The sequence below is a fragment of the Canis lupus genome, chromosome 8 (assembly GCF_048164855.1).
Source record: "Canis lupus baileyi chromosome 8, mCanLup2.hap1, whole genome shotgun sequence".
NCBI classification, from domain to species: Eukaryota; Metazoa; Chordata; class Mammalia; order Carnivora; family Canidae; genus Canis; species Canis lupus.
Window position 1 is genome coordinate 41,363,110 of NC_132845.1, and position 12,963 is coordinate 41,376,072.

The following is a 12,963-nucleotide window of genomic DNA, read 5'->3' on the forward strand; positions in this document are numbered from 1 at the left end:
AAAATGTTGTGTTAGCCAGCTAGTATGAAATCAGTGAGGAAAAAACAGTTGCCAAATCACATCAACCAACCACCATAAATCAATCCAGTGTTCCATTCCTGAGCTGACAAGCTTATTGAGAAGAACAGCCAAGACACTGATGGGAAGACAGCCCCCACTGGAGCTCAAAACCACACTCACCCAAGTTTACACACCAGAGTGCCACCCATTGATAATCTACTGGACCCATAGCAAAAGTACTTGAAATGAGGACAGGTGAACCAATCAAAATTTAAAACCTTATCAACTACTGTTACAGAATTGAGGCTTGTCTCCAACACGAGGACTCATGATGGCAGCCATTTTTTGGACAGAGAATATAAAATCTTAGAAGCCCATTTTACTAAACTGCTCTTGCTCATGGGTAAGTGCAAATGAAAAATGCTGCTGCTGCTTTTTGACATTGCTTTTTAATTATGCTCATCTATAAGTCATTTTATCCTTGAATAAGACTTGAGAATGGCCCTAAGGCAGAGGCATGATTCCTTAGGAACTAGGCCAACAGAGAATGGGCTTTCACATACTCCACCTTTTCCTTTAATCTGCTGTCAAAAACAGAAACTTTCTCTCTGAATAGCTGGAAGCAGACAGCTGCACTTGAGTTCCATCTGGGAACTCTATTAACACACAGTTCTACCCTTGTCCTGCCTTACTCCACTGTTACAGAAATGAGATCTGTCCTCTACATTTTTTTCTCACTTCATTTTCTCCTCTTACCACTATAGTGGGCTGAATGGAGCCCCCCACCGAATTATATGTTCATATTCTTATTCCCAGAACCTGTGAATGTTGCCTTATTTGGAAACTAGGTCTTCACAGATGTAATTGGTTCATGATTTTGACATGAAGAGATCATCCTGAAAATCATTACATGAAGAGATTTACCCATGTTGGCTCTAAAACCAAAGGCAAATTTCCTTATAAGAGACAGAAGAGGAGGGGACACAGACAGAAAAGGAGGAGGCAACATGACCGTGCAGGCAGATATTGGAAGGCTGTGACCACAAACCAAGGAATGCTGGCAGGTACCAGAAGCTGAAGAGGCAAGGAAAGATTCTCCCCTAGAACCTGTAAAGGGAGCATGGCCCACTGATATTTTGATTTTGGGCTTCTGGCCTCTAGACTTTGTATTGCTTTAGGCCACTCAGCTTTTTTTTTTTTTTTTTTTTTTTTAGGCCACTCAGCTTATGGCACTTTTTAAAAATTTTTTTTAATTTTTTATTTATTTATGATAGTTACAGAGAGAGAGAGAGGGAGGCAGAGACACAGGCAGAGGGAGAAGCAGGCTCCATGCACCGGGAGCCCGATGTGGGATTCGATCCCGGGTCTCCGGGATCACGCCCTGGGCCAAAGGCAGGTGCCAAACTGCTGTGCCACCCAGGGATCCCTCTACTGTGTAATCCATAGACCTGAAGCATCAGCATCTGATTTTTCTACATGTTGGAAATTAGCGTAATGAAAAGTTAGGAAATATCCTGGTTTTCCAGCCTTCTTTATTTTCGTGGCTTCCTTTTTTCTCTCCTTGTGGAAATGACTGGTGCTGGAAGCACATCTTTTCTGTCTCCATCTGTTTTTCTTTGCTTTGTTCATCTATGTTTTGGGGAGTTTGTTGACTTCCAGGACTTTTTCAGTGGAGAGTTGTTTCTGGGGAAGCAGGATGGGAGCCGATTAAGGTTTATGGCATCTTCTATCCAGGTTTCCAACAACATCTGCATGGTTTGTATTATTATCAGCAGCAGGGATTTAATTTCCTTTCCCTTTCCCTACCTCTCTTACCTCTTTCAGACTCTGTTTTTCACTGGTTAGAGTGTCACATGGGTTGCCTTTGGCTTTCTGATTTACATGTAATTTGTGTATTATATGTCTAGTCCAAAGATTCTCAACTAGGGGGTGATTTTGTACCCCAAGGAACATTTGTCTGGAGACATTTTTGTTATCACAACTAGGGGAGGAATGGTGCTGGCATCTTAGAGGCTAGGGATGCTGCTAAATGCTCTACAACACACAGGATAGCCCCCCTAAGACAAAGAATGATTTGGCCCAAAATGTAAGTGGTGAGATATTGAGATTCCCTCCCTAGTCTTAAAGATCATCCAAGTACATTTGTCCGTGCTTCCTTTACTCCTATGTCAGGTAGAAGGAGGGGTGGATTCATGAGTGGTTATGACATCTATGAAGAATTTTTACCTCTTATAGATTGATTTTGGGATAGAATGTAAGCAATCGATCATTTGTGCAAATTGTGCCCTGTGCACCTCCAGGGGATACCACCAACATAGTGTTAATGAAAATAACCTTCCTAGAATTGTGCTGTACACAATCTACACAGTTATAAGTGGTGGCTCTAGTTTTGGGGTTGTCCTGGTGGGGTTCTGGAATTGGGAAAGACTTAATTTCTGGCTGGTAGGGAGCTGGAACCTACCATTGAGTACCCTTTCAGGAAAGGAGAAAATGTTGAGCAGAGAGGACCTCACTTTTATTATTCTCAACCATCCTGTAGTTACGTGAGTTCCCTTTTCACCTCTGATCCATATCTATTTGACTAGATGTAAAATTGCCGAATTATAATATCATAGCTTACGTTTTCTGTAGCCTTTGTCTGAAACGTGGTGATAGCTTCTTATTTTCAGTAGGTTCCTTGGGGGAGAAAAATATATGCTGCTGCATAAGACTTCCTATCCACCCACCACTTGCTTGGCGGGATTTCCTTAGTTTCAGCAGCATAAGTTATTCTCACTGGTCCTCAATCACTTTGCAATAAAAACTGAGATTGCAAAAATGTTCACTGTCATTACCAGTGATGGAGCAGTAAGTACAGGCTTCTGGAGAGGGAGAAGGAATCAGGTGATTTAAACTAGGAGAATGAGCTGCTAACCGTCAGAGAATGGCTTTTCATTTTGGTGAGATCTGAGGGGAATTGGGACAGTTCAGAGAGACTGGGGGGGCCATCCTGGAAGATGGCTGTTTGCACGTGTGCTTACTGAATCTACAGGGAGCCCATGCCCACTGAGCAGTCCCAGAGGTGAAGGTGTGATTTTTTGGGACTGAGTATTGGGGCACTGGATCGCATACTTCCATCTCTACATCAAAAGCACCATCAGGCTAGTGAGGTGGACCTTGGCACCTCCTGCCAGTCCTTCCTCCATTGCTCTTTTCTCTTATAACGGTGCTTGACTTTCCACTGAGAACTCACCAGGCCTCCACTTGCAGTCCACCTGATTTGTGTGGTGCTTGCCAGTTGCCTTAACCCTGACCTGGGGGTGGACATGTAGTCTTAGCTTGGGTGTTCAGCATTGTTCTACCCCCCACCCCAGGCCACAGAGGTTGGTTCTGAGAAGTAAATTGGTCCAATGAAAGCCAATATTGGGAATTTTGTGGTCACTCTTAGAAATAGAGAAAGAAAGGGAGGGGGAAAGGAGAGAGATTGATCATTCTGAGGACTTGGATTATTAATGCCTATAGATATTGATTACGTCTCATAGTACTGTTGTGGGTTGAACTATGTTCCTCAAAAAGGATACTTGAAGTCCTAAGCCCCAAGACATCAGAATGAGACCTTATTTGGGAATAGGGCCACTATAGAGTTGAGGTCATGCAGCAGCCCCTAATCCAAATGACTCGTGTCCTTATAAGAAGATGGCCATGTGAAAATAGAGACACAGGGACAATTCTGTGGATTGGGTGGAGGATGGAATCTATAAGCCAAGGAATGCCAAATATTGCCAACGAACCACAAGAAGTGAGGAAGACAGAAGGATTCCTTATAGATTTGAGAGGGAATGCAGCTCTATTAACAGCTTGATTTTAGGCTTTTGGACTCCAGAACTGTGAAACAATGCATTTCTGTTTTTTTTTTTTAAGATATTTTCTTTTCTTTTATTTTTTTAAAATTTTTATTTATTTATGATAGTCACAGAGAGAGAGAGAGAGAGAGAGAGAGAGAGAGGCAGAGACACAGGCAGAGGGAGAAGCAGGCTCCATGGACCGGGAGGCTGACGTGGGATTCGATCCCGGGTCTCCAGGATCGCGCCCTGGGCCAAAGGCAGGCGCCAAACCGCTGCGCCACCCAGGGAACCCTTAAAGATATTTTCATCTTCAAATCATCTTCACACCCAGTGTAGGGCTTGAACTCACAATCCTGAGATCAAGACTCACATATTCCACTGACTGAGCCAGCCAGGCACTCCATACATTTCTGTTGTTTTAAGCTGCTCAGCTTGTGGTACTTTGTTATGGCAGCCCTAGGAAATGACTATAATTACTTTCAAATTAATACTCTTCCTCCCCGTCCTCCCTTCCTTAGCCCCCTCCCCCCCATCATTTTTGCCTAAGCAACAGAAAGAGTTAATGCTGACGTGGTGACACACTATGATTGGAAAGCCCGGCCTCTGTGGACATCCATTATCTCCTATGGTTCAGGGATTAGCCATAATTCTGCAGGCTTTCTGGAGCTTCACTATGGGGGCGTGTCCTGTATTACCTTTTGCCTTTCTACAAAGACGGATGCTCACCCCCTGTTTATCTGAGCCCCATCAAGGACCTTGTCCATGGTAGACAGAATTCCAAAATGGCCCTCAAGGCTCTTGTTTTCTGATATATATGCCTGGTATAACTCTTTTCCCTTGAGCTTGGGTGGGACCTGTGGCCTTGTTTCTAACCAACAGAACATGGAAAAGTTGAAGAGATTCTGCAGATCTCTTGAACCCTAATCAGTTCATTTTGAGTTAATCAAAAGAGAGTTTATCCAGGGTGAGCCTGACTTAATCAGGTGAGCTCTTAAGAGAGGATCTAGAGCAGAGAGGCCCTCTCTTGCAGCCTCAAAGGAGAAAGCTGCCATGAGTCCTATAGCTGCAGGGAAATGAATTCTTCAAACAACCACATGAGCTTGGGAGAGAACCCCATCCCAGTCAACGCCATGATTGTAGCTTTGTGACACACTGAACAGGGGCCCCAGCTCAGTGGTGCTGACTCCTGTCCCATGGAAATGGAGAGATAATACAAAGGTGTTGTTCTAAGCTGTTAAGTCTGTGATAATTAGTTCTGCAGCCATAGAAAACTAATACATCATTCTATTTTAAGAAATTTCCAAGTGCTGTGGCAAAGCTCCTGTGTGTGTGTGTGTGTGTGTGTGTGTGTGTGTGTGTCATGAAGATTGGGGGTGGGGATGATGAAACCAGGTGGGAAGAAGAAAACGATCTTTTTTTTTAGAAGAAAAGTATCTTGGAGGAAGTAATGGTTCATTCAACCAGGGAGGGGATGAACTTAATTTTAATTAGTATGCAGGTCTGTGCCCAGCTTTGGGGAGCTGGAGAGAAAATGTCTCCTCTAGAACCAGGGCTTGCTTTGCACCTGGGAGCTTTTTTTTTTTTTTTAAGATTTTATTTATTTATTCATAGAGACACACACACACAGAGAGGGGCAGAGGCACAGGCAGAGGGAGAAGCAGGCACCATGCAGAGCCTGACATGGGACTTGATCCCGGGTCCCCAGGATCACGCCCTGGGCTGCAGGCTGTGCTAAACCACTGCACCACCAGGGCTGCCCTGCACCTTGGAGCTTTGATTCTAGATAGGGGCCCCACTTCCCCCTCTTGCAGGTGGTACTGGGAGGGCCGATACTTGGAGGAAAAATATACATTCTTTGTGAGGATGTAAAGATTGTCTCATGTGGAGAGGTGATGAGGTAGGATATTTTTAATAAATAGCCAGTTTTTAAGAAATCCTCCCTCCCTGAGTTTTTTGTTCAGGACGTCTGTCCTCTCTGCTTCAAGGAGAGGGAGAAAGCATGGGAAGTGGGTATTCCTCCTAAGCTCTGCCCCTTATGGGAGCTAGAGGAGCAGGTGGTGCAGAAAAAGGTTTGGTGGGGACACAGCCAAGTGAGAATACATTTTCTCTGTCTGATTCCTTGAGCTGTCAGAGAAAGGAGACAAAAAGGCACAAGAAAGGGGCTCTTCATCTCTCTCCCTGGCAGAGCTACAGAGGAAAGGAAACAAACCCCCCAAAACATCTGTGGAATCTGGGAACAGAGGGGACATGAGACTGTGTCATGAGGTAAGCCCTAGTAAGTGGCAAGACCTTGGAGACACTTAAATGTAGTTGGCCACTGTTGCCGCTCCCAGGCCCAACAGAGATGCTAAAACAATAATTGTTGAATGAAGAAATGAATATGTTGGAAACTCTTTAAAACTCTCCAGGAAGACTTTCTTTACCAGCAGCAGGGGAAACTGATGAGGGTCATGTGACCCTGGCTCTGGGGTGAGGGCTGAGATATCCACACACCTGACAGCCCCCTGGCATGAGGAGGCCCTGCCGTGGAGATAAGGGCAGCAGATGGCGGCGGGGGGGGGGGGGGGCGGGGAGGGGGGCAGCATACTGGCCCCAGGCAGCTTTGTCAGCTATCTAAGGGAGGCTTGCTCATGGATCCTTGTGCCTGGGGCATGGCTTCTCCCGACCTTGGTCCTTGCCTGAGATCGCCTGGCCTCTGCCCCTTGAACTCTGTCTAGGAAGCTCAGAGAGATGGCCACATGGCTTCCTGGACTTGAGCCTGTGTTGGAGCTGTGCGTAGTATTGCAGCTGAGATGTGAAGCAGTGTGTCAGGTTCCTCCTCCTCCTCTCTCTTCTGTGTTAAATCGCCCAGAGGTGTTTGTAAGAAGACCAATTAATTAGTCATTGAGCTAAGAGAGCCCCCTTTCCCATAGTTTGTGTCAGGCTTACACCCTGGAATCTGATGAGGTCTTTGGGTGCTGACAGTACGAATTTTATCCATTATTTTTTCTATTATGGATGATTCTTTCTCACATTAGAGTCAGACAGAGGTCTGCTTGAGCCCAGCTCACGAAGACAAATGCTGGGGATTTTGTTAGGCCTGGGATAGCCTCTGTTTTATTAATACAACATATTCAGGATATATACTTATTGCCTGGAATCTCTGAGGATGGGCAACATCTTTCAGAGGGGTTTGGAATGATTACTTAATTAGAATCAAAGACGGTGGCGGGCTGTAGTCATGCTGGAGGGAAGGGATTGAAGAGCCAGTGACTGTAACCATCCAGGACTGAGTTTGAATCCTACCTCTGCCCCAGAAAAGATTTGTGCATCTTTGAACCCCTGACGTCTAGCCTGTAAAGAGGGAGGGCAACCTGAGCAACCTAGGCTCCGTGAAAAACCTGTTTTAAAGTCAAAGTCGAGTGAATGTTTACCTGCTCAATAAATGGCAGGTCTGGTTAAAAATAAAAGAGTTCAAAGGAACATTTTTTTTTTCACAGTGAGCTAATTAAAAAGATTATTTGATGTATAACATTTTGTTATTTATAGGCAGTACATTTCATTTGGTCTAAGATCTAAAAAGTACACAGGAGGTACAGTTCAAAGTCTCCCACCCACTGCCCTCCCTGGAGGAACTAGTATCATCAATTTCTTGTTTATTTATCCAGAGGTCTTCTATACACCTATAAATAATTGCATATAGGGGCGCCTAGGTGGCTCAGCGGTTAAGCGTCTGCCTTCAGCTCAGGGTAAGATCCTGGAGTCCTGGGATCTAGTCCCACATCGGGCTCCCTGTATGGAGCCTGCTTCTACCTCTGCCTATGTTTCAACCTCTCTTTCTCTGTGTCTCTCATGAATAAAATCTTAAAAAAATAATTGCACATATATATATATATATACACACACACACATATTATATGAACCCATATATGCATGCTACTCACATTCTTTGCATCTTGGTTTTGTCACTTAATCCATTTTGGAGATAGCTTCCTATCACGGCACAAAGAACTTCTTCATTTTTCCTTTTAAAGGTAATAGATTATGACATTCTATGGATGTCTGGTATTTTATTTAGCCATTCCCCTTTGGGTGGATAGTTAGGTTGTTTCTATTTTTCCTGTGGTTATAAATGCCAATGCAATGAATAACTTTGTATGTACACTGTACATCGTTTTCTACCCAGCAGATATATATCTGTGGGATAAAGTCCTGCAAGTTGAATTTGCCAAATAAGAAAATTTGTAAGTTCCTGATTGTACTTGATGTTGCCTAATTAATTAATTAATTATAAAGATTTTATTTATTTATTCATGAGAGACACACAGAGAGAGAGAGAGAGAGAGAGAGAGAGGCAGAGACACAGGCAGAGGGAGAAGCAGGCTCCATGCAGGGAGCCCAACATGGGACTTGATCCTGGGTCTCCAGGATCAGGATCTGGACTGAAGGTGGCGCTAAACCGCTGGGCCACGGGGGCTGCCCCGATTTTGCCAAATTACCCTGCATTAAAACTGTACCCATTTCCATTTCCCACTGGCAATGAATGTAGGAGAGGAATTGCAGTGATTTTATAATTTTAAAAATTTTCTCTTAACTGTTTATATCTTCTCATTGAAGACCTTCTGGGAATAAATAAAAGGTGGGCATGCCTTATAATATTTTGTGCCCATCATATTCTCAGTGTTCAGGGACCCAGAGTCTGCCCATGGGAGATCTTTTAAGTGTTATGAAGTTAATGCCACTGGGAAGTAGCATTCGGTTTCTCCAGAAAAGGGCTATTTAGTTCCTGCTTCCTGGCACTAATAGTTCCCGAATGACTTGCTTCTCAAAGAGTTTACATATAGGAAAATCTCTCTCAGCAGATCTCCCTCTGAGTGGTTATTCAGCTTTATTTTTTAAGTTTCTGATTCAAGTGTCCCTTTGAGAGTCTGATGGAAGTGATAAAACCCTCTCCCCAAAAAAGGTACCAGCAGTGTGTGTATCATTTTGGAGGCTCCGGGAGCTGCCCTGGACTCGAAGGAATGGTTCTCTGGGTAGGGGTGAGGCTCATGCTGCCAGGCACCACTCTTTACCCCATGAGAGGGGTCTGTGGATCCCAGACTCATAGTTGGGCAGAACTAGTTTCATGTGGCCAGGGACATATTCATTCTAGGCCTGGCTTCCCCCTGGCCCAATTCTTGGCCAAGTCACTGATGAATTAGTTATTCAGCCTCTCTGAGCTTTGTTTTTCTCATCTGTGGAATGGGGACAACACTTGCTTTGCAGTATTGTTGTGTTGGAGATATTGAAGCCAAAGCACCTAGCACATGCCTGGCTTCAGGCCCATGTTAGAGAAATGGAAGCTGTTCTTATTCTTACTATAATGAAATCCTTTGCATTTTGGCAACTGGAATTTTGAAATGACCACATTCCTTCCTATCACAGAAGCCTTGAATATGGGAACACTTTTCCTTTCTCTTTGTCTCCTGAGGTCTCTTTCAGTTTTCAGTTCAATTGTCCCATCTCAGCCTTTCCCTGCCTCCAACTGCAAGTCAATTTGCCCTTGCTGTTTTCTCTTGAAGAAACTCTCTTCTTCCTTCTCAGTGCCTCTCCTCATTGATGAGATCTAGTAGTGTCTTTGCTTGTCTCCCCCATTCGGACTACGTGCTCCAGGTGAGCTAGGGAGACTGGCAAGGGCAAAGGCCCTGAGGCAGGTGGGGGCTGGGTGGAGATACAGACAGGTGGCCTTTGTGATCTGGAGAGAAACATGTGAGGGGAAGAGAGATGAGAGAGGCCAGGAAACAGTGGGTCAGGGGCCAGGTCATGAGACTTTCTGGGGCACAGAAAGACAAAATTTGAATTCTCTTCAAAGAGCACATTGGTGGGGCACCTGGGTGGCTCAGCTGGTTAAGCATTTACCTTCAGCTCAGGTCATGATCCTGGGGTCCTGGGATCAAGCCCCCTGCTTAGCAGGGAGTCTGTTTCCTCCCTCTCCCTCTGTCTCTCCACCCCACTCATGCTCTCTTTCCTCAAATAAATACATAAATAAATATAATCTTTGAAAACAAAACAAAATAACAACCACCAAAAAAAAAAAAAAAAATCAGAGAGTGTTGGTGTCCCTCCAGCTTTTCAATAATAAGCCAGGGAGTCATCTAATATAATTGAGTTCTTTAAAGTTTAATATTTTATTATTTTTATGAAGTTCTTTTAATGATTTAGTTTTGGAAAAGATCACAAGCCATTGTGTATAAGGCAAGGTAAAGGGGCAGGGGGGCCCAGGGAGCAGGGAGCGGGGGCTGGAGAGGTCCTAATTCTGTCTGCAGGCTGGTGCCCTGTAGCCAGTAGGGTTCTAAAAACCGGAATATTCTAAGCTAGTGCTTCTTCCAGTTGCATGAACTGCCTCAGTCTCCTGAGAGCTGACTGAGAATGGGCTCTGTCTCAGGGAATAACAAGTACTGAGGCTTCCACTAGCACTGGCAGACTGGCTGCAGAGCAGAACTTACCTGAGATGGTGGTGAAGTGGGATGGAGAGGTCATTGTCACGAAGGGTGGTGTGAGGTACTTGGCCTTCACGCCCTCCTGGGCAAGGCGGTCCATGTTGGGGGTGTCCACATCCTGGTCGTAGTTCCAGCGGAAGCCATCGAAGGATATCAGCAGGAGCTTGTTGAAGTTCTTCCTTCCGGGGATGGGGTGGCAGCTGGCCAAGCCCACCAGGATGGGCAGCAGCAGTGAGAAGACCCCAAGCCCCATCATGCTGCGAGCACTACACATCACAGAGTTTGTGGGCCTGCTCCTATTTTTCTCCCTTTTTTATCTGTGGTTGAACAAAGTCCAAATTGATAATTGTGCCTGAGCTCTGTTGTGGATTGAAACACCTGGAGTATAACAAGATGTCATGGTTTACGTGATGAAAGGTTCTGGAAATGGATGGTTGTGATGGTTGCACAGCATTGTGAATGCACGTAATGTCACTGAACTGTACCCTGTAAAATGGTAAAAATGGTAAATTTTATGTTATGTATATTTTACCATGATAAAAAAGTCAAGCTATGTGAAATATTTTGGATTTTTCTTTCTTTTTAAAAAGATTTTATTTATTTATTCCTGAGAGACACACACAGAAAGAGAGGCAGAGACACAGGCAGAAGGAGAAGCAGGCTTCATGCAGGGAGCCCAACGTGGTACTCTATGCTGGGGTCTCCAGGATCATGCCCTGGGCTGAAGGTGGTGCTAAACCGCAGAGCCACCTGGGCTGCCCTGGACTTTTATTTCAATTCCACTATTGTGAAGGTTTGAAGAACAAATTAGACTGGTGCTTTCCTTTGCTCAGTATATTCTGTTTTATAGGGAGAACAAATTATTGTTCATTATGACTATGAAAGCAGCTACCATGGATTGAGGGCCTGAGAGGGCCAGGAACTACATACACATTATCTATTCCACTTAAAAAAAAATCCTAGGTAGGTTATTAGTTGGAAATTTCCCATAAGAATTTTAAGAAGTTATTGTGGTTAAATACACATAGGATAAGATTTATCATTTTAACCACTGGGAAGTGTATAAATTCAGTGACATTTAGTGCATTCACAGTGTTGTGCAACTATTGCCTCTATCTAGTTCCAGAACTTTTTTATCCCATCAAAAGGAAGCCCTGTACCCATTAATAGCCACTCATTCTTCCCTCACCCGGTCTCTGGCGACCACTAATCTGCTTGGTTTTACCTCCTCTGGACATTTCATATACACAAAATCATGTGGCCTTTTGTGTTAGGCTTCTTTCACTGAGCATGTTTTCAAAGTTCATCCACATTGTAGTATCCATCAACATTCCATCCTTTTCATGGCTTATTAATATTCTACTGTTTGGATATGCCACGTCTTATACTAAATATACTAAATATCCATTCACCAGCTGATTGACATTTGGGTTTTTTCCACCTTTTGGCTATTGTGATTAGTGCTGCTATGAATATTTGCTCGAATACCCTCTGCTTTCCACTTAATTTTTCCAACATATCTATGAGGTAGTTTTTACTTAGTAGCGAGGTAAACTGCTCAGAGAGGCTAAGGAACCATTTCAAGGTCACACAGTAGTTATGAGGCTGAGACTGTAATTTTTATGCTTGGCCACATGCTTACTGGGCATTGGAAGAGTATGTTAAATTCCCCAAGGGCACAAATTGCTTTGAATACTCTTAATCATCTTCCCATCTGCCCCACATTTTTTGAGCACATACTATGTCCTAGGTGTAAGAAATACAGAAATATAAATGCAGAGGTTGCCTGTGGGTGGCTCAGAGTCTAGGGGACAGGCAGACAAGTAAAGTGATACACCAGGCTCTGCTAGAAGTGTTCACAGGAAGTGATGTGGGAGCAGAGGTAGAGGGTCCCAGCCTCGAGAAGCCGGGTAGGGGAGGGGTCTTTGGAGGAGGTGGTGCTAGACTTGAGTTTTGCAGGCCGGGAGGAATTAACCTGTTGGAAGCACTGCCACTCCACCACTCATCTGGATATGATAACATCTGCCTCTGGCCTGTTCCTGCAGGCAGTGTTTGCACTTTTAGAAAGATCTATGCATTGTATAAAGATGTCACCAATGGACAAGAGTTGAAGGTCTACTCTGGTGTTCAGGTGAAGGTTTTGGAAAATTTTTGTCTTGATGTGGGTAGACTAAAAGCTGGGTATCAGACCCAGATGGATAACCTATTTCCCCCTTGCTGAAATTGCCCAGAACTCTGTTTCAGGTTTTTGCTGAGGTTGAATCTTTGGGGTGAAGAGGTGTTGTGTCAGGGGAGTTCTATTTTATATATATATATATATATATATAACTTGGCTTCTATTAATTAGCGTGTGTTTTGCTATTTGAGGGATTTTCATAGAATTTTGTGATGAGTATGCAGCATTGTGGTTGAGTGTGTTTTGAAGCTTGGGTTCACATCTTGACTCTGCCACTTATTACCTATGACACCTTGGCGCAAGTCCCTTAACTTCTCTGTCTCTATTTTCTCCTCTGTACAAAGGAGTAATGGGGATCCCTGGGTGGTGCAGTGGTTTGGTGCCTGCCTTTGGCCCAGAGCGCGATCCTGGAGACCTGGGATCGAGTCCCACATCGGGCTCCCGGTGCATGGAGCCTGCTTCTCCCTCTGCCTGTGTGTCTCTGCCTCTCTCTCTCTCTCTCTCT

General features: G+C 44.4%; 1 protein-coding gene across 1 annotated transcript in view; it reads right to left on the reverse strand.

Moving 5' to 3' along the window:
- Positions 1-10,538, reverse strand: part of LOC140639186 (ectonucleotide pyrophosphatase/phosphodiesterase family member 7-like) — a 33,321-nt gene extending 22,783 nt beyond the window's left edge. Inside the window, exon 1 of the mRNA XM_072837684.1 lies at positions 10,289-10,538. Within this exon, the coding sequence (XP_072693785.1) occupies positions 10,289-10,538 (250 nt within the window). The remainder of the gene's footprint in view (positions 1-10,288) is intronic.
- Positions 10,539-12,963: the final 2,425 nt, after the last annotated feature.